At 50.1% G+C, this 19,871-nt stretch overlaps 1 protein-coding gene across 2 annotated transcripts; it reads left to right on the forward strand.

The window, feature by feature from the left end:
* The first annotated feature begins 9,145 nt into the window (after window positions 1–9,145).
* Window positions 9,146–19,063, forward strand: RAC2 (Rac family small GTPase 2). 2 transcript variants are annotated; one of them, XM_009925994.2, is made up of 7 exons: window positions 9,146–9,356; window positions 12,373–12,444; window positions 14,105–14,222; window positions 15,721–15,783; window positions 16,492–16,651; window positions 17,934–18,068; window positions 18,801–19,063. In XM_009925994.2, exons 1-6 carry the CDS (start codon window positions 9,322–9,324, stop codon window positions 18,062–18,064), a joined length of 579 nt encoding a protein of 192 aa, XP_009924296.1. In that variant the 5' UTR covers window positions 9,146–9,321; the 3' UTR covers window positions 18,065–18,068; window positions 18,801–19,063. The 2 variants fall into 2 exon arrangements, with proteins under 2 accessions (XP_009924296.1, XP_069663403.1); XM_069807302.1 differs by having other exon boundaries at window positions 9,149–9,356; window positions 17,934–18,064.
* Window positions 19,064–19,871: the final 808 nt, after the last annotated feature.

Genomic DNA, 19,871 nt, shown 5'->3' on the forward strand with positions numbered 1-19,871 from the left:
AGGATGGTGTGAATTGAGGAGGAATGAAGTCCTCTCAAGTTTAATGGTATTCCTGCTGGTAGGAGAGCTGGCATTAGCAGGACTGTTTTGAAGGCACTTGTGCTGCTCTGTTCATCTGCGAGACAGGTGCTTTTTTTCCTCCATTCCCTCCACACAGCCCCAGAAGACTGTACACTTCCCCTTGAGTTGTATTTGGTTGCCATGTGATTTATGTGGTAGACTTCTGATGTAGGCAATGTAAGGAAAAAGAAGCATGCAGGAAAGCACCATGTCAGAGCCAGAAGAACTGGTGATTGAATAAATAGGTCAAGGTAAAATTCAAACCAGGTGTGATGCCCAAACAGGGCTCTTGCCTCCTCTAGCGGGACTGAAGCTGTAGAGGGATGGCTCCTCTCCATGCGTGAACACTTACCTCTGAAGCGCTCTACATACTTAGCACCCTGACCTGTTGCTGTACTCGCAGCAGGCCTTGAGCAGGACAGCAAAACAGGTCCAGACTTTTTCCTACCATCTTTCCATGAGACAGCAAGGTAGAGTTTGGAAGAACATTGCATGTGTAGAAAAATAAGAAATGATCCTCTGACTTGTTACACAGTTGGAGCTAGCATCTATGTACAATTGCCATCATTTAGAATATGCTCCTGTGAGGCTGAAGGTCCCTGACTCACTCAGAAAGGACGAGTTATTATGTTCCCACATTCCCATTAACTAAGTCTGGTCTGAGATCCTCTGGAGAGAAAACTGGGCCTTTAAAAGGCTTGATGCAAAGAGTAGGATCTGCCTGAACACTCTAGCTAAGAGTCATTCAACCTCACAAAGAAAGACACAGATTGCCCTCCCTTTCAGTCTCTTGCATTTGCTCTAACCTGTCTGCCTGACCTTTGTTACACCCAATATCCATGCTTAAAATTTATCAGAGGCCTGTCTTTGGGTTACAAATTGCCAAGATCCCACCCATTGTAAACTCAATTTCTGTCTTGAGATTCTGGGCCACATCAGAGGAGAATTCACCGCCACACGGTCTGGCCCACTGTCCCAATTCCTGCACTGGGGCTGGGTCCAGGGTATCACCTCCAGTCCTTCCATCATCATTTTCCACAAAAAAAATTGTTTCAGCTGTATTGCAGCTGACATCAAGCAGGCACGCCAACCTAAAGCACTTCCTTTGAAGACCTGATCTTGCATGCCTCAAAGATAGGTGACATATATAGGCAGCTTGATCAGGGCTGTTCTTATACGTGTGTGTGGGCAGGTCAAACCACAAGCACCCTGCAGACACCAAAATGGATGCCTCTGTGCACTGCAGAAGCACTCCTAGCCACTCCAACAGAGAGCAATGCAAAACCTCTACCTGTGTCTCTAATCCATACTTGCTTCATCTCTTAACATCTTGATGCTTCCTTCTCACTGCCTGTCTGTTGGAATCCCTGACTGCCCTGTTTTGAGACCTTACCTACTAATTCAGTGCAACGATCAACTCCACTACTTGCATTCTCCTGGTTCTGGTAGCCTTGCTTTTAACAGTGGTTGGCCTTGATGCGCTTTAAATGCTTTCAGTTATTTCAGCCAGAGGAGTCTGAATGGGAAATGCACCGTTAAAAAACTGCATAAATCTGTTTCATGTAAAAATGAAACACCTGTGAGATGTTCTCTCATGAGGGTACACAAGAAGTGAGACAGGATGATATAACTAAACTAAGCCCAGAGCATCTCTCATTCTTTCCAAAGTGCAGGGTAAGTATGTCTCCCTCTCCAGGTCCTTAGTCCCCCACTCATTCACATAGTGCACAAACTAGTTTGGTTCCAAGCTTACCCTGGAGCAAAACAACCAGTTGCTCTCTTGAGGAAACCTAGACCTAGATGAGAGGTCAGTTTGCTTGAGCATCCCAGACAGACAATACAGATCTGCAGTGAACTCAGGTGGATACCAACACTACCCCAGCCAGCAATGTGTCTGGAAATGCCCTTAAGGTAAGTAACACATGTTCTGTGGTCATGGCATGAAAATACCATTAAAGGGATACAACACAATCCTCTCATTATTTCAAGTGAAAAGGGGGGGGAGACGGGACCCAAAGGAATTGGCAAAGACAGAGAGAATGAGGGAGAACGAGAGGAAGGAAGGAAGGAAGGAAGGAAGGAAGGAAGGAAAGAGAGGAAAAAAGGAGAGGGAAAAAGGAGAGGAAAAAAGGAGAAGAAAAAAGGAGAGGAAGAAAGCAGGAAAGCTAGCAAGGAGAAAAGCAAGCAAAAAAAAGCAAGCAAACAAGCAACCAAGAAAGAACACATAAAAATTAATTATGCTCCAGGGACATAGAAACATCAAATGGATCCTAGGGGAGATGAGATTTAAATGCTATACAGTGTGGCCAGAGTTAGCCCATAGCCAGTGGCTCAGAGCACATGGGTTCTCCCACTGGTGGTGTCAACAAGGCCAGCATAGATACAGCCTAGGTCAGATACAGCCTAAGCAAGGAGAATCCAACATGCAGCAAAAATCAACTTATGCTGAAAGATACCCACATCCAGGGAACTGACTCTTATAGTGGGCACTGATGCTGGCATCTTCCTCCTTCTAGAGAAACCTGTGGCCTATACATTAAAAAACCCCACTGTGATGACTACAGCAACATCTGGGAAAAGAGCAACCCAGATGAGATCAAGGGCATATCTCACCAAGGAATGCAGTCCTTGGAAGTGCAGCAGACTGGAGGAAGAACCAAAGAACATTTTCCAGGTGATAGAGATTATTTCAACAAGGCAAAGAGTAGAGCTGGGAATGGCTACTCCTTGCTCCAAGATGTACCTGGCTCAGAAGTGCGAACAAAGTTCTCTTAGCTGTGCAAGAAGAGATGTCAACAAGAGGACAAGAGGACTGGGTGGGTGTTGAGGGGATGACATAATATCAGAGTAAGTGAAGGGGACTGGGACAGGTCAGATATGCCTTGGGTTGGATTAGGGTGAGATTTGGCCCTTTTTGTTCCCTGCTATCACACGCCTTCACATCCACCACCCACAGGTAAAGCAGTGCTTCTCCTGTGCCTCCAGAGCTGTTGGGAATAGGGACAGGAATAAGCAGATCCCTGGAAATCAGCTCTTCTGATACAGGACTGGGGTTAGATCCAGTAATTGCTTCTGCCACTGCACATCCTTCCCAGCTGCGGTTAACTCAGGCTGGGGCTGTGCAGGCAAGAGGTGGGAGTGTGTGCAACGGGGGCATCCAGGCTGGTCCAGCAGCTTTCACGTCGTCAGGCATGGGCAGATTAGGCAGACTGCTGCAGAGCAGTACTCCAGGCTGCTCCCTGTGCCTCCTGTGCCACGAACCATTTTTTCTCCCAGGATGCTCCCTGACTGTACACAGGGACTTAAACTGGAGCTGGAAATATCTGTTGTTCTGGTGGCCACAAAGGAAAATATCAAAACAACAGCGTGGGTGCACTTTTATACTACTTTGTATAGGCTTAAAATAATTCTGTAAATAAAAAGGAAATATAGATATTTCCTACTACTTCCAAGGGGATAAAGACAATGACAGCATGCCATATATTTCTCTGTGCTGAACATGTCGACTGTATTCCCACAACTATTCACAGAGAGACAAAGTACAGGTCTGTACAAATTCAATAGCCCCTTCAGGAGGTTTAGACTGCCATTCAGGTTGCGTTTAGGGACTGCAGTATGTCAGGAGAGAGTGTAGCACTTCTTACACAGTGTTGTGGGGATTATGAGCTGCACAGACGGTGTTTTGATGCAAGGTAAAACAGCACTAGAGCAAAGACAATAACAGGATTTTTCATATGACAATTGGAATAAAATAATCCTTGTTCAGTGTGAGGAGCAACACAGACTGTGACAGCCAGAGCAGTAGCTCAGGATGCAAACATGCAGGCAGTAAGTAAAGCTACTAGTGCAGAGTACCTGGAATAGCCTATTCTGAACTGCTTTTACAAATTCAAGGAGCTGGAGTCTATTTTAAAGGTAGAAAGATGATGATTACAAAAGGCCACAGGAAATAAAAAAACCTCTTATAAAGATTACAGGAGGGTCACTTAGAGTCTGATAAACTTGAATAAAGAGCCAGAGGGATTTTTTGTTAGACTCGGAAGTGCAGCAAAATTGAAGCTTTATGCCTTTGAAAAAAAATGGTATAAGTCAAGCAAAAGATTTTACTTTGGTAGTTCAGGAAATATTAGTCTTGTAAAACAGAGTAGCTATAGATGTCGTTAGTGCTCTAAACAGCTCTTTTCACTTCCCTGATGCAGGCTTCCTAGAAGATACCATAGCTTACCAGTAAAGATATGTATTGGATCTGGTTTCACAAAACATAGTATATCTAGCATCTGATAACGTATGAAGAGTGCTAGCAGGCAGGGGATTCAAGTCAAGCAGTTGACACTCAAGTTAGAATTTACACATGTAATCTCTAGTCCCTGTTACCTCCCTTCTACAACAGGCAGATGAAAAATGTTGTTGAACCATCTGAGCACCTCATGGGAAAGGATGCACAGTCAGATACGGATCTGTATATCACCATTAAGTAACGGAATGGTATCAGCAAGATGGGAGTTGTCACTGGCTGAGAACAAAATGTCTGTAAGAGTGGAAATCCATATCAGAATCACTGGGGACTTGCAGAAGCACAGAGAAGCAGATAAGGCCAAGCCATAAAAACCCAGTATGATTTAGAGTCTGCAAACAACTTCTCAGCCGAGGGAAGTGCAAGTGTGAATCAGCCATCACAAAGAACTTGCTGACCAAAGTCTGTGCCATGGTCTTCCACTTACCCAGGCACACAGTGGAGAAGAGGTGGAGGAGGTGAACCTCTTTCAGTGCTCCAGATAGGAGAATGGCAGTGGACCTGCTATTTTGCCCCAAATTGGAAAGGTTGAGAGGGTCACACTCTGAAGACAGAGGAGCGTCCATGACACAATGTATGAGGAATAGACCAGCTGCCCCTCACTGCAGTAGGGCTGGTCTCCAGAAAAGCCCATGAGTAAGACAGGTCCAAGACTCAGTAAACAATCTTTGCAAGTTGACTTGCTTATGAGTTATGCTGTAAATATAAGTAGTTTGTGTTTAGTGAGGCTGGATCGGAAACTTCATTTTTTTCCTAAGCTTTTGCTTGACAGGGTAAATTTAGGCTACAGAAGCCCTTGGTATGGCCATGTTAGAAAACAGACCCCATGTGAAGCAACTCTGCAGCCTCTCTAGCAGGGACTGCAGAACGTCATGGCCTGAGGTGCATCACCCCACTTCAGTTATGACCTGAGCTTTGAATTCAGGGCAGGCTTTTCAACCAAGCATGGCAGGCGGTGAGAAACCACAGCAGTGAGGGGAGAGGGGGGCAGCGACAGGGAGGGGTGGGAGTTTTGGTGAAGAGAAGCAGCAAAGCAAGAACTAAAAGCAGGAGGCAGATGGTACAAAGCTGTGTGAATGGGGAAGTGGGAAGAGGCAAAAAGGGGAATATAGCAAGTGGGGACAGTTTGCAGCCCAGCCAGGCTGAAGCAAATTACTCTCTTCCTTGGTGGAGGCCCAGCACACACAGAAAAGGTCTCATGGCCACTCAGGATTGCCTGAGCGATAGCTCACATAAAATAAATCCCATCAGGGCCCAGGGTAATGAGAATACCTGCTGTGGCCATGCCCTGGGCGTGCAAAGAAATGAGCCTTGTGTTCCGCACAGGAAAGGATTCCCCCTGCTACTGTCTGTTCTGAAGGACAAACCTGCTCAGCTCCTGCCCTCCTGTGCAGGGCTGTGAAGAAATGAACATCATTTCTGAACGAGCCCCCCTCACCCTTTTCCCATCCTCCCTGAGGGAGCAGAACCCCACAGAATGAGAGGGAGAGATGGAGCAGTCCTCACTGCTTTGGATCCTTGGGGGGGGGAAACTGGTATCACGCATTTCCTCCTTTGCCCGCCGTCCCACAAGGGTCCTGGAAGTCTCTCAGAGCAAAACTGACTCACTAAGCAATTCTTTCCCATTAGAATCTTCCTCAAACTCAGCAAAGGGAACAAGAAACCCCAGATGGGTGCCTGCCTCCCCTCAGCCCCACTGCACATGCAGAAGGAAACTCATGTCGAGAGCACCTCTTGGTGGTATGAGAGGACATCAAAGCAGCAGCAGATCTGTCTGTGCTCAGCTGGGGGTTACAGGCCTATTTCCTGCAGTTTCCTTTCCTTTCCTGCAGCATGCACAACCGAGAGGTTTTTTCTCAGAGTGATTACAATATGTATTATTTGAAGGTAATATCCCATTTTTAATAATTTAAATATGATGGAAAGAAACACCCTAAAAAGCCTTTATGTAGATCCCTATCATCCCTCTACAGAGGCACTGGCAGAGGAGGGATGTTTATAGATTCACAGCACAGACCTCTGACTTGGACGAGAACTGACTATCCGTAGCAGTAGCAGGCAATGATCTTCCAAAAGTAATTTGCTCAGAAGTGGGTTGGAGGTATACCTTCTTGCCAGCACTTCCACAGCTCATTGTTCGTCATACAAAACTACAGTGCCTTTGACATGAGGCTCACCTGGATGTGGGGTCTCAACAACAGACCCTCCTCCCTGACCAATTTTAACTTGTCTTCTTCTCCAGTCCTTTTGATGCTGCCAGTCCCACAAGCCAGACTACAAGGACAAAAGCACACAGCAGCATTCAGCAGGTCAGTGGTCCTTTTTTGTCCCTGCCACCAGGTCCTTCTGTGCCACCAGCCGGTTTTCCATCCAGTCTCCCTTAGCCTGAATGCCATCCCTAGCCCCAGTATCCTCACATGACTGTTACTCCATCCCAGGTAAAACTCAAGGTATTCCACAGCTCTCCCCAGCTCTTTTGCCCTCAGCCCACATCCTTCCCACCCCAGGTGTTCACTCTCTGTTCTTCCCACCCTGCTTCTCCCCAGGCACATAAGGGTTATTGGAAACCTTCAGAGAAAAGATCTGGTGAAAGTGGAAATGTTCCTTCGGAGAAGCTGATTCCGAATGCAGTTTCAGCAATGCCCGGAACGGGGTTAGGTTCCTGCTTGCCTGTCCCAGGCTGCCTGCCCAACCTAGAGCTCCCTGAATCCTTAGGGACTCCACCAGTTCCAGCTCCATGGGCCCTCACTTGGCACCCAGATGTCTCCCACAGACCTTTCAATGTGTCCAATTGCCCAGGGAGCTGTAATGTTTTTTCTCCATCCACCAGTAGCATTCTGTAGAGCCAGATATACCCGTCTTCTCTTCTGACTGAGTCCCTATCTCCTGGCCCGCTCTATTTTACACCTGCCTGCCCTTTCCAGCTCCTGCTGCTGCTCTCCCTGTAACAGCCTTGTCACTCTCCCTTCTGTCCTTCTCTGACCTGTATTCCTATGGCCTGTTCCTGCTCTCACTTGCAGAGGAGTCAGTGGGTTTCCTTCCTCCCCCTTCCCTACCACCCACAGAGGGAACACCTAGTACAGCTGGTCGCTTTGTGCTTCGGAAATAGCTGCAAGAATTGGAAACGTTCCACAGTTGAAGGTTTCTGGGTTGCAGCCAGCGCTGAGTGACGGATGGGGAGCATTTCTCCCAAGTAGATTGGCTGCAACAGCCTCCCGTGGCTGCAGCAGCACAGAGGTCACCAAACTTTGGAGAAACACTTCCCCTCAGAGTTCCTTCCTTCAGGAACATCCCAGCTGAAAACCCGCTGTTCTTGGTCTAACTGGTCTCCTGACAAAGCCTGGAAATTCTTATTAATTCTGTGTCACCACATCCCTTCTTCTACAAAATGCATCTCCTGCCCATCCACTCATCCCTTCAGGCTGGAGCACACAGATAGATGTGCACACATAGGCACTTTTCCAGGCTTAGTGTTGCATGGGAGGAGAAGGGAAGAAGAGGAGGCAGACCCTCATTTTGAGAAGGGAAAGGAAGGAGTAGAGCCTCCTGGGATCTTTCTACTCCTTGTCTCTTCTTTCTCAGCGTGATTGCTTCCTTATTCTCCTCGCTGCTTAGCTCTAAAATTCTTTTATCTTCTGAGAACAATGAGGACAGGCTGAGAGAGCTGGGGTTGTTTAGCCTGGAGAAGAGAAGGATCCGGGGAGACCTTATTGTGGCCTTTCAATACATAAAGGGGGCTTATAAGAAAGATGAGGGCAGACTTTTTAGTAGGATCTGTAGTGATAGGACAAGGGCTAATGATTTTAAACTAAAAGAGGGTAGATTCAGACTAGATATAAGGAAGAAATTTTTTATGATGAAGGTTGTGAAACACTGGAACAGGCTGCTCAGAGAGGTGGTAGATGCCCCATCCCTGGAACCATTCCAGGTCAGGTTGAACAGGGCTCTGAGCAACCTGACCTAGCTGAAGATGTCCCTGCTTATTGGAGGGGGAGCGGACTAGATGACCTTTAAAGATCCCTTCCAACTCAAACCGTTCTGTGATTCCATGACAAGATGGAAGAAGTCTGGCAGCAGCTCCCACTGGCTGCTTTCGCACAGAAGTAGGAGAGAGGGTGGACAGGGAGAAGCTGGTTTGCGGGGGCTCCTCTCATCCACCAGTCTCGGCTCTCATAGTACTGGCAGGGGAAAGAAAACAGTTCATTGCATCCCTCGATGCATTTGCTCCACTTCGTGGTGAACACACGGGTTCACACCATACTTCTTTGCACTAGTAATCTGGGCAGGTGGGGAAGTGCGGTAGGACCTTATCACCAGACGAGAGGAGGGACAGAGCAGCCACAGGGTGGCTGCTGCTTCCTAGAGGCTGCTTAACTTCCTTGTTCAGCCTTCACAGAAAACATTGTTCCTTGTGACATTTCGCCATTGACACTCAGGGGCGCCGGGAAGACCTGAAAAATCTTCATTGCCCCACGTCACCCCACTGCTCCCACTTCAGATTCCCTTCCCCGCTTGCACCTCCTCCAAAGTTTGCATGATAAAGGAGGGAGGAGGAAATCCACCCCTCTGCTTTCTCCCCAAGCTTCTAGCCCTTGTTCAGCTCCCCTGTAAAAGCAGTTTGGTGCCCCCAGCCGTACGCTGGGATGGGGTGGGAAGGGAGTGGGTGAGATACGTGGGGAGAAAAAAAAAAAAAAAAAAAAATTACAGCAGTCATGATCCCAACCATGAAGTCATGCATGCCCCGCCTTCAGCTAACGGCCTCAGCCACAGGGCTGCTGCAGCGGTGGGAGGGGAGGAAGGACCGGAGGGTGATCGTTGAGTGAAGTTCCCTCTTCCACTTCCTCCCTCCCTGCAACCTGCTGCTCACTGCAGCACAGGGGCTGATACCCAAATTTGCCCGTCGACTGTTTGCCTTGGCCTGACTTAGCTTTGCCCCCGGCGCTGTCCTCTGCCACGGGTCCAGAGACATGCAAGCCATCAAGTGTGTCGTGGTGGGAGACGGGTAGGTACCCCGCTGGTTTGCTGGGGATGCGGGGAGGGAGGGGCAGTGACAAGGGGCAAGAAAGAAGGTGGTTGCTTGGTGAAACTTCCCCGGCTTTGCTTCTGACCTCCTGCGGATTGCGTTCCCTCTCTCGCTCGCTCTTCCCTCCCCAGGGCACGGGACCTTCCTCTGGGTAGGGTGTGGAAGAGGCCATTTTGAAGGGCATCTGCAAAGGGGGCATGGAAAGTGGAGCGGGTCTGTCCCACGCACAGGAGGTGGTGGTGGTGCTGCCAGATTCAACCTGTAGGCAGGAGTCAGATTTAAAACCCAAGAGATGCAAGCGCTCTCCTGCAGGCGAACGGCTCCTTGAATGCCATCTGCTCACTGGGACTGACGGGGAGAGGGCACGGCACTGTGGTCCTGATGAGATGTCTGCCAGTATCTCTGTGTTCACCTTTTCTCAGTGCATTATCTCTGCATCGGGCTGTGGGGGAGACTGTTGGGCAAGGGGTTTCTGTTGGTCACAAGGAGGAGGAGCTCTATCCACTGAGATATGCGCAAGTATATGCTACTTTGGGAGTGGGAGGTAACACAACCTTGCCTTCATAGCATGACAGCATCACTGCCCATGTCCTGTCATCCCTGGAAATGGCCTGATCTAAGCCATCAATAAGTGAAGCAGTCCGTCCTGCCGGGGGTGGGAGGGATGGGGCGGACAGGGCCTCCTCCTGCCCGGTGGGATGAGTAAGATGCAGGAGAGGGAGGGGAGGAGAGTCCACACTTGGCATGGAGTAGGTTAATTCATTTCCCAGCTAGGAGTTGGCCAGCCTGTTATCTGGGGCAGCTATCAGGTAGCAGATGAAGAGACATTTGCAGCAGCCCTGCTCCCCACCGTCACTTCCTCCTGCAAAACTCGCCCGGGGAAGCAGACATCTGCAAACATAACAGTAGATGTTAGACATACTCTCAGGGGCTGGAGCAAGGGGACAGGGAGAAGGGACAAGGGAGGACAGAGCCCCAGATAAACACCGTTACCTCTAAGAAAAGTCCCCTGAAGGCAGCAAGCTAGAGCTGGATAAACAAATCCACTGGGCGTTTATCTGTTGCGCTGTTAACCCCCCAGTTTCCCCTTCACACCTTGCACCAACTCTGTAGTTATCCTTCAAGGCAGCATTCCCCTCTTATCGTGGCTAACCCCACAACACGTCCTGCTCTCAGCCCTTCTGACTGCAACTCCTCTTAAACATCTTCTGTCCTGTCATTTTGCTTCTCTGTACACTGCACCTCCCCTCTCACCATCTTGCAACACAGCAGTCCGGTCACCTCCCCATTGCTCTGAGCTCTTGGTTCACCACCCTTCACCTCCCTCCCAGTGATACCAGCCATGTCACCCTTCCTTTGCTCAACCTTACTGACCACAGGACCTTCTGCTCTCACTCAGCTAAGCCCCTCATGTTGCCCCATAGCTGTTCTGGCCCCATAGCTCCCTCCATCACACATCACCAACCTCTTAACACTCCCTGAGTTCAGTCCCAGGAACTTGCAGGTGCCGCTAACCTCACCTCTTCTCTCAACAGCTTTGTTGTAACCTTCACCCCTTCGCTGACCCTTTCTGCTCCTCTCTGTTCAACCACACTAATTCAGAACCGTTCCCGCTTCCATGACCGACCCACCCACAGTCCCATACATCTCCTGAGCCATTACTTATAGAGCTTCAGGAAGCCTCCATGGGCATCCCTCAATATCTTTATGATAAGAGGGAAGCAAGGGAGCTGGGGAAAGAGAAGGGACTGAGAGAGGAGGATCTAAGAAAGGGAGGTGGCAGAAGGAAGAAATAAGTGTCAGAGCACATCGAAGAGCTCAGTTTCCTTCTCAGCTGCCCCACAGTGCAGTGACCAAGGCAGGTGCCTCAGGACCAGGGAGAAGATGCCAGCTGTGCCTGTTGGTGGCACACAAAAAGGCAGGGCTGCAGGGCTGCGAGGGAGGACTTTGCAGGTACAGCTGAGGTGGTTGGAGCATCGCCAGCAGCGAGACTCCAGCCTTTCCCCTTGGGAAAGACATCTTCCTCATCCTGTGCTCGTAGGCTGAGGAGCCAGGTTGTTCTCACCACCTCCATTTTACACATGCTGTAACTGAAACATGACCAGACTTTCCCAGGCTGCACAGACCTGAGAAATAGCAGCCCAGCAGGAGAAGGATTCTCCATCCCACACCTGTCCTGGCTGCTTTATCTTCTTCCAGTTTCTCTCCACTTCTTGCCCTCACCATAGCCTTACACCTTGCCGACGACACCTTCTCCTCCCCTTGATAGCCTTACTGCTCCCTTTCCCACCTCCCTCACAACAACGCTCTCACCCAGTCTGGACTGTGCTGCTACCCTGGCTTATTTTTGCTTCAGCCTGCTGCAGCATGAGTGTGGGGGAGGCTGAGGAGGGAGGAAGCACCAGCTTCTAGCTCAGAAACACCACCAGCAGCCTCCAGCAGCCACAGGGAGAGGCACTTACAGCTCGCTCTGCGGGCAAAGCTGCAGCTCACCGCAGGCAGGCAAGGCTGGAGTGTTGTGGCTCTATCAAGAAGAGGTGCTACCAGCTCCTGGCCACAGCACCTGCAGAAGCAGGCTGGAGTGCCTGTGTTCAGGGGCTGTAGCTGGCTGGGCAGCTTTGTCATGGCACTCCCACACCGAATCAATACACCTACCCATGGCTGTGAGCGTACAGCACCGTGCACGCACTGGAAAATGGGCTTTCGCCTCCATCTCAGAGTGGATGCGCTTTAGCTGAGTGATCTCTGTACCAGAACGTAAAAACAAGCCTTCGTGCTCAAAGACAACAAACATTTCTGGGTGACATCCTGTCTTTCTTCCTGCTGGTTGTCTAACTTACGGTTATGCGCTGTCTGGTCCTGTGAATGTTTCTGCTGCCAGGGGTCTCCTGACAGGGCTAGCTTAGAGGTGTGGAAGGATTGCCCCATCCCCATCTTACCCTAGCAAGATTGCCTACACTACCATAACTTGTGCTATTTTTTCTTTCTCTTCCAGAGCTGTGGGGAAAACCTGTCTCCTTATCAGCTACACCACCAATGCCTTCCCAGGAGAATACATCCCCACTGTGTGAGTGATGCATAAACAGGGCCTGGGGTGGGTGGGAGGCATGGAGAGCAGGGTGCAATGGGGTGCAGAAACCCCTTGTTGTGCACTCTGAAGGCAGGGTCGCGATCTCCGTGCCAGGAAGGGATGCCAAACCAGCGAAGGTGCCTCTACACTTTGGATCTGTCACCTTTCACCAGCACAAGTGGCCTTATAAAACCCTGGTATAAATGGGGTGTTTGGGAGACACAAACCAAGCCTATCTGCCTGCTAAGTTTAAAAGTAGTAGACGGGGTCCTGCTAGGCAAAACAACCAGGCACCAGGCAGTAAAAATTGGGCCAGACCCAAGAGGAGACAGTTGGATGGACAGGGCTCCCCACTTCCTTCCTTGACCAAGGCACCCACTGTCATTGGAGCAGGCACTGATAACCCTGATGGTAAGAGTGCAGGATTCAGCTTAATGCCAGAGTAGAAGCACTATGCAATCCAGCAGATGTATGCATGAGGCTGAGACAGACCTAAAGACTGGTGGAATAAGGAACAAAATCAGGGTTGCTTTAGTTTGAGCAGTCAGATGCATTTGTCTCCCCACAGTGCATGGGGATATGTTTGGGGATGCACACCACACATACCACACCACTGGGATGTGGAGTATGACGGCATGCTCACCGAAGTGGGAAAAGGAGCTAGGCACAGTGTGTCAGACCACCAGCTCAGGTTCAGATTCCTTGGGAAGGACAGGTACAGGAAAATCTCAGAGCCTCACCTTTTTCTCCAGAGCAATTTGCAGCAGACATTGAAAAAAAATGGCTGTGGCAGCAAGAACCCATCGTTTCTCAGAAGTGGAGGGGCACCATCCCTTCCTAGCATGTAGACACAAAGTGGCTATGTGTTTTGTGTGTCACACACCATTTCTCCTACTGTCTGAAGCTTGTGTCTGGAGATGTGAAAGGGAGGCCATTTTGTGCTCCTGGACCGCATGGCTTATCTTACAACAGCGGCGTATGCTGTGAGCACATTCACAAGGTCTTTGTGTTGGTTCCTTCCCATCACTGGTTTCCCTCACCTTAGCCTGAAAAAAAAAAACAAAACAAAAGGAACCAGAAATAAAATTTTCTAGGACAAGGGGAGGAACATCTATATTGATTTAATATCCTTTTTTTTCCATTAAGTCTTTGCTCCCAAGCATGCAATCCTGATAGCTCTTCTCAAATATTCCATGCTGGGTTTTTAGAGTAAAGGGACACATCTTGGCACATTGGTCTCAGTTCCAGCAGGGTTGTTGAGGAGTGCAGGGCTCTGGGAGAGCTAGAGACGTGGGTTCTTCTTCACTTTTAAGGAGAAAGCTGGGGTTTAGAGCACAAAAGAAAGACAGGGGCTTGGCTAGAGCAGACGCAGTTGTGAGAAGGATACCGGGGAAAGAAGTGGGAAACTGAAGGGTTTATGGATCTGCACACAAGGTGGCAAAGGTGGCGCTGCAGCCAGACACCTGTCCAGGACAGCTGGGTGATGGGAAGGAGGTTGATGCTGCATGGGAATTTGGTAAGGTAGCATCACCCAGGTGAGCTGAGAAGAGGAATCACTACCCTTTGCTCGTGGGTGCACCTAGTGAACCCCACCAACACTACTGGAAGGGGTCCCTCTTCTCCTGTTTGAGTCACAGCCTATGTCTCTGAATTTCAGGTTCGATAACTATTCTGCCAACGTGATGGTTGACAGCAAACCTGTAAATCTGGGGCTATGGGATACTGCTGGACAAGAAGATTATGACAGGCTGAGGCCGCTCTCTTACCCGCAGACGGTGGGTCACACTCCATGCCCCTCCTCCCTTGTTCCTCCCTCAGATATATCTCCATCCCCCACTGCAAAAATCAACATTTATCAAAACAGTGACAGGGCTGTTCCTGTCTTTCTCTGCCTCCTTCTGAGAATACCTCTGTTGATATACAAGTGCCTTGAAACCCTAAAGGTAAAAGATATCTGAGAGTCTTTTGGAGCCTTTATCTAAACTTCATTACTCGTATAACTTGCCAACAAAACCGATATCTTCAAAGATACTTATGAGCCCAGCTGAAGGTACTTATGAGCCCAGCTGACACTGATTTCAGTGTGGGGCAGATGCCTTACACAGCCCTGGTAAAAACCCTTCCTTTTGTGAAGATCAAGTGGCTCAGGGAATTTAGGAGCTGACACAGGAGCTTCTTGCATTTCTGCAAACCCCGCTATTCTGGCTTCTGCCTTTTAAAAGGGATCTGATGTATGGACACATGTATTCGATCTGCTGATGCCTCAACTAAGCCCAAGCCTCTAGCAGAACAAATGGATGTCTCAGATACTGTGTTCACCAGTTTTTAACCACATTGACAGAGTGATTTCAGGGTTTAAAGGTCACCTTCTCTGGAGGATGTTGTTCTAAGCAGTCTCTTGGCAAGCTCAGAAAGACCCTGCTGCCTCAGGCGTTGGTCTGAAGGTTGCCATTGCAACAAAAAGGGCTAGGAATTGAGGGCACTATTTATTTCAGCTAGGTTCAGCCACCTAAAAGTTGAATTCCTGGTATAAGCTGTTTGCCTAGGCTCCTTCTGCAGTCAGTGCAAGCAGATGTATTTCTCAACAACATGCTTGCACCCACCCTGGGACACAACCCAAGGATAGGTGGGGGAACTGTTCTGCAAGGTTTTTGCCTCTGATACTTGTAAAAGTATGTAAACAGATAGCCTGGGCCTGACACCCTTGTTTTAGCTAGGTGAAGTTGGATGAAATAAATATAACCCTGAAGAGCTGGTTTGTTTTGGGTTTTTTTGTTTTGTTTTTAATGGAAGTCTATATTCTGCCATGCCCAGGAGAAGCGCTTACGTGGATAACCAAAACTCCGCCTCATTTACATCCTGCGTGTGCACTTTTTGGGCTGAGCCTAGTTCTGTCTCAACAGCAGGCAAAATTATTCTGGCCTGAAAGCTCGACGATGTTCTGTGAGAAATGAGCAGGACGCTGTCAGGCTGTTTCCCATGAGGATGACTGTGCCTACCGCAAAAACCCCATCCTCGTAGTTAAACGTTTGGCTCTTCTGATAGTGGTGTCTATGGTTACCATGAGTCAGGGGAGCAAATATCTTTCTCTCCTCTGGAGGCAATTAGCAGCAGTCAGGACTGTGTTACTTTGTGAGAGACAGCTTTCTCTAGCATGACCCTCTGCTGCAGAGGGACGACGCTGCCCACCCAGATCTTCTCTACCCTCCCTGTCTCCTGTCATGCAATCCCATGCTTTCATCCTAACTCCACACCATGGTTGTATGCCTACAGGACGTCTTCCTGATCTGCTTCTCCCTTGTCAGCCCAGCATCTTATGAAAACGTCCGTGCTAAGGTGAGACACAATATCCTGGTCCATTAGGGGTTAAGGAGGGTGAGATTGGTGGTGGTCTTGCAAAGAGAGTGACTGTGGGTGGAAACTGCTAACAGGACCTCGAGATTCAGAGGGGTAATATCATTTTTGTGACAATCAGAAGGGACTAAAATATGATCCTCCTTCAGATGTCTTTTCTGGGTCATCTCAAAGAAAGTGGCCAACCCCATTTACAGGCTAGTATTCATCTTGGTGGGCTATTGAGCTGTGGGACCACAGGCTTATATTCTGACGGCATCTTCCAGCCAAGACTGTCACAGCACAGACAAGCAGGACCAGTCCATAGGGTATGAGAAGCAGGTACCCACAGCCTTCGGATGGGAAGTGAGGCAAGAAGGGAGAGATTGATGAGGAGGAGAACAACATAGTATTTCCTTCCTACCACTTTCAGGTTCCTCCTTGGGTTCCAGGGAGCCATGAAGGGTGAAGGGCAGCTTGTGCTTTTGCTTAACAGAATTTGAGCTCCATGCCAGGGATTTCGCATGAGGACCCAGCAACAAGGGCTGGCCTGGGCCAGGCTATAGTGCCCAACACTGGATGGAAGGGCTGCGAGGAAGGACAGGGTGTTAGCTACCTTGCTGACATTTTTTCAGGGGTGCCTCTTTCTTTCCCTTGTGCATGCCCGTATGTGTGACTTCTCACATCTTTGCCGTTTTGCTCCCTTGCCAGTGGTTCCCCGAGGTGCGGCACCACTGCCCTAGCACTCCCATCATCCTTGTGGGCACAAAGCTGGACCTTCGTGATGACAAGGACACCATTGAGAAGCTGAAGGAGAAGAAGCTATCCCCCATTACCTATCCTCAGGGCCTTGCTCTGGCTAAGGAAATCGGTATGTGCTTGGGGCAACATCTTGGACCTACTGAAAGGAGAGAGGCAGAAGATAAGGGCTTCCCCTCAGCCCAATGAGGCTTTTGTAGAGATATCTCACAGTGGTATCTCTGAGGGACAGAGGGAGACACATCAAGGGTCATGGGACAAAATGCCCTTCAGGAGACTCAGGAAGGAGATCTGCTCCTTGAGGAAGCCTCAACCCTCTGTTTTCTGCCTCCCTCTGGCCACCACACTATATAGACACGCACAAATACTCTCTTGCTCATTCCCCTCCCCTTTTACTCTGCTATTTCTATTTGGGCCAATATTTTTCTGTGAAAGCCGCAGCTGCTGTGTGGGCAGAGGCCTCTTCTCCACATCCGGAAAGAAGCGGAAGAGAGTGAGTTTTCTAACATCTCTCAGGAAGAGTTGCAACTGCAGCTTCCCGTCCCTGCCTCTGACTAGTGGGGCTTATACCTGCAACCCCCCGAGTATGTGTGTCACACCCCACCATTCATCTCAGGGGCATCAGCTCCCTCCCATATTTTGGGAAATGCACAAATGCCTGTTCCAGGTAACCTCTCTTCTCAAATGGAGCTTGCAGAGGCAGGAGAGAGGCTGGGAAACACAGCTTGAGGGAGAAGTTTTCAACCGGGAGTTTGGAGGAGAGGGTGTCCGGTCAGGATAACATAGCCGGCTTCACGTGATGGCTCTGCTCTGGCTACAAGAGTGGAGAATAGGCAAACTCTGGTCTTGTACAGCTGGCAAGTTTTGTCCTCAAGTCAAGACTACCTGGGCGAGTGAAGTGTGTCCTGGTAATGCTTAATGGCTTTGGTCACCTGTGCTGTGTTTATTCAGTTCAGGCAAAAACCAGGTGCCTTGCTTTCCAGCACAACGCCTCTGAGAATTTGGGGGTACAGAGTCCCAAAAGGGAGGTGCCATGTGATTTGAGATGCCACCAGAGGTGCTTGAGGCCAGGCAGTCTGAATGACATTTGAACCTGAGGAGACCTGAGACCTCATCTCAAGACGAGACTCAGGGGGTGTTTCCGTGGTGTGTAGGTGCCTCAGGACACTGTAAAATGGGCACTGAGGGAGGAGAGTGTTGTGGCTGTGAAGTGATGTGAGCCAGAAACGTGTTGGTGAAACAGGCCCATGCATCTCTTTCTGCTTGACGCTATCTGTAGTATTCCTTCTGTGTGTTTCTCTTCTGAGCACCCTCGGCAGCAGATTCCTGGGTACCCCCACCGCCTTCCCCAGTTCCCTTCCTCCCCATTACAGCACCTGCTTTCCTCCCGACAGACTCCGTGAAATACCTCGAATGCTCGGCTTTGACGCAGCGCGGCCTCAAGACGGTGTTTGACGAGGCCATCCGAGCAGTCCTCTGCCCGCAGCCCACCCGGACAAAGAAACGTGTATGCAGCCTTCTCTAAGTGAGTAAGTCTGAAAGGGATCCCTGGGAGTGACACCAGCGGCACTTTCCTGCTCCTGAACCCAGTTGGTCACTGGGTTCCTATAACCTGCTGCTATAACCTGGTGGGATGGGTCAGCCTCAAAGAGAGACAGGGAGACAGTCCTGCTTGGGGAAGGGACAGGACATGGCATGACGGAGAACACGGACCCCTGAACCACTTGCCCCTCCTTGCTGCTTGCCCATGGGCAGGTTTGCCCCCATCTCCTGGTGCAAGGAGGCCCAAGATTTTCCACCTCTGTCCTCACAGAGAAGAACTGTCGCCTTCTGCCACAGAGGGAACTGCGTCCAGGCAGCCCTGGGGATGACCTGTTGTGAGACCTGTGAAGCCACAGCCTTTGCCTATAGAAAAAAAAAAAAAGCTGTTCCTTATTCATGGCTGTTGCCCAATGGCCCTTCATCTTACCAGGCCCTGCTCACCTCAAGGTGGTTTTTGTGTTGCTGTACATTGACAGGCAGCAGCTTCTCCCCCAGGACTCCTCATATTGTCCCCATCTGCCCTTCCCCTTCAACTCAAGGGATCAGAGAGGCTTCAGGATGAGAGGCAAAGCTGGCCAGAGCCTGAGGAGAGAGGAGAGTGAGAACTTTCTAGCTGGGACCCTGCCCCTTCGTTCTCCCACCACCACCAGGGCAGAGGGAGGCAGAGCAGGAAAACAGCCGAGCTCGTTTCATGAGGTCTGTCGTGTTTTTGGCTCCAGATCCCAGCCCCGTCCTGATGCAAGGCTCTGCCCAGCACACAGGAGAGCGAAGGCTCCAGCATCCCGGAGCTCAGTACCTTGTGGCGGTCACTGCGCTTTTTACTTCTGCTGGCTTGAAAGACTGTTGTGGGTCTGTAGCACTGGTTTGTCTGTTTGCACAACTTCCCCACACTCGCCTCACCCCAGCTGCCCCTTCCCTTCCTCACCAGCCTCCGAGGTTACAACGTAGTGAATAAGACCAAATAAACAGACCGTTCATTCTTGCCATGTCCGTGATGCGTTGCACCTCGGGGCGACACGGCCCCGAAGCGGTGAACAACGGGACGGCTGGGGTGGAGGCATCTGCCAGCCGTACCCCTCCCTCGGCAGTGACCACCCAGGCAGCTCCACGCTGAGCGTGGTACCGGGGAGCCCCCGCCGCTCTAGGATGAAGAGACGAGGCCTGATTCATGCACCGAGTTGCCAAGTTCTCAGCTGAGCCCCCTGCGTTCCTCAGTAAAGTGGGAATATCGTGTGCCGGCCAAAGGCGGCGGGACGATTACACCTCCGCTTTTGCCCTTTCTCTTCTCAGCCTCCATGTGTTCAAAGGAAAAGTTGTCTCCCCTCCGAGACACGCAGAGGATGAGATGCGAGCTTTGGGAGGGGACATCCAGGCCCAGACTCCTCTCTGTGGGGACTGCCCCTGCAGGTCGCTGGGGACACACTTTCACCAAAACATTTCTGCATTAATGCTCCTAAGCTCACGTCACAGGCAGTTGTATCGGTACCGGCACTTGCTCACACTGCCAGGCACAGGCAGAAGGAGAATAGGAAGGGGGAGGGCGGGAATAAAAAAAGCGAGGAATGAGTCACCAGTCCAGACAAATTGCCTCCAAGTCACTAAAATTAAGCGGAAGAGAGTGGTCCCAGCGGTACTATGGATCTGGCAGCTGTGAGCACCTGCCTTCCTGATGCATTGCAGGGACTTGAGAGTAAGAAGCATTACAGGGTGGCTGCTACTGCCACTGCTCGCGGGAGGGAGGGAGGAGGGCTCAGGGTGCAATGATTGGCACTGCAAAATCCTGCAGTCCT

This window comes from Haliaeetus albicilla, chromosome 19 (genome assembly GCF_947461875.1).
Source record: "Haliaeetus albicilla chromosome 19, bHalAlb1.1, whole genome shotgun sequence".
Lineage (NCBI taxonomy): Eukaryota > Metazoa > Chordata > Aves > Accipitriformes > Accipitridae > Haliaeetus > Haliaeetus albicilla.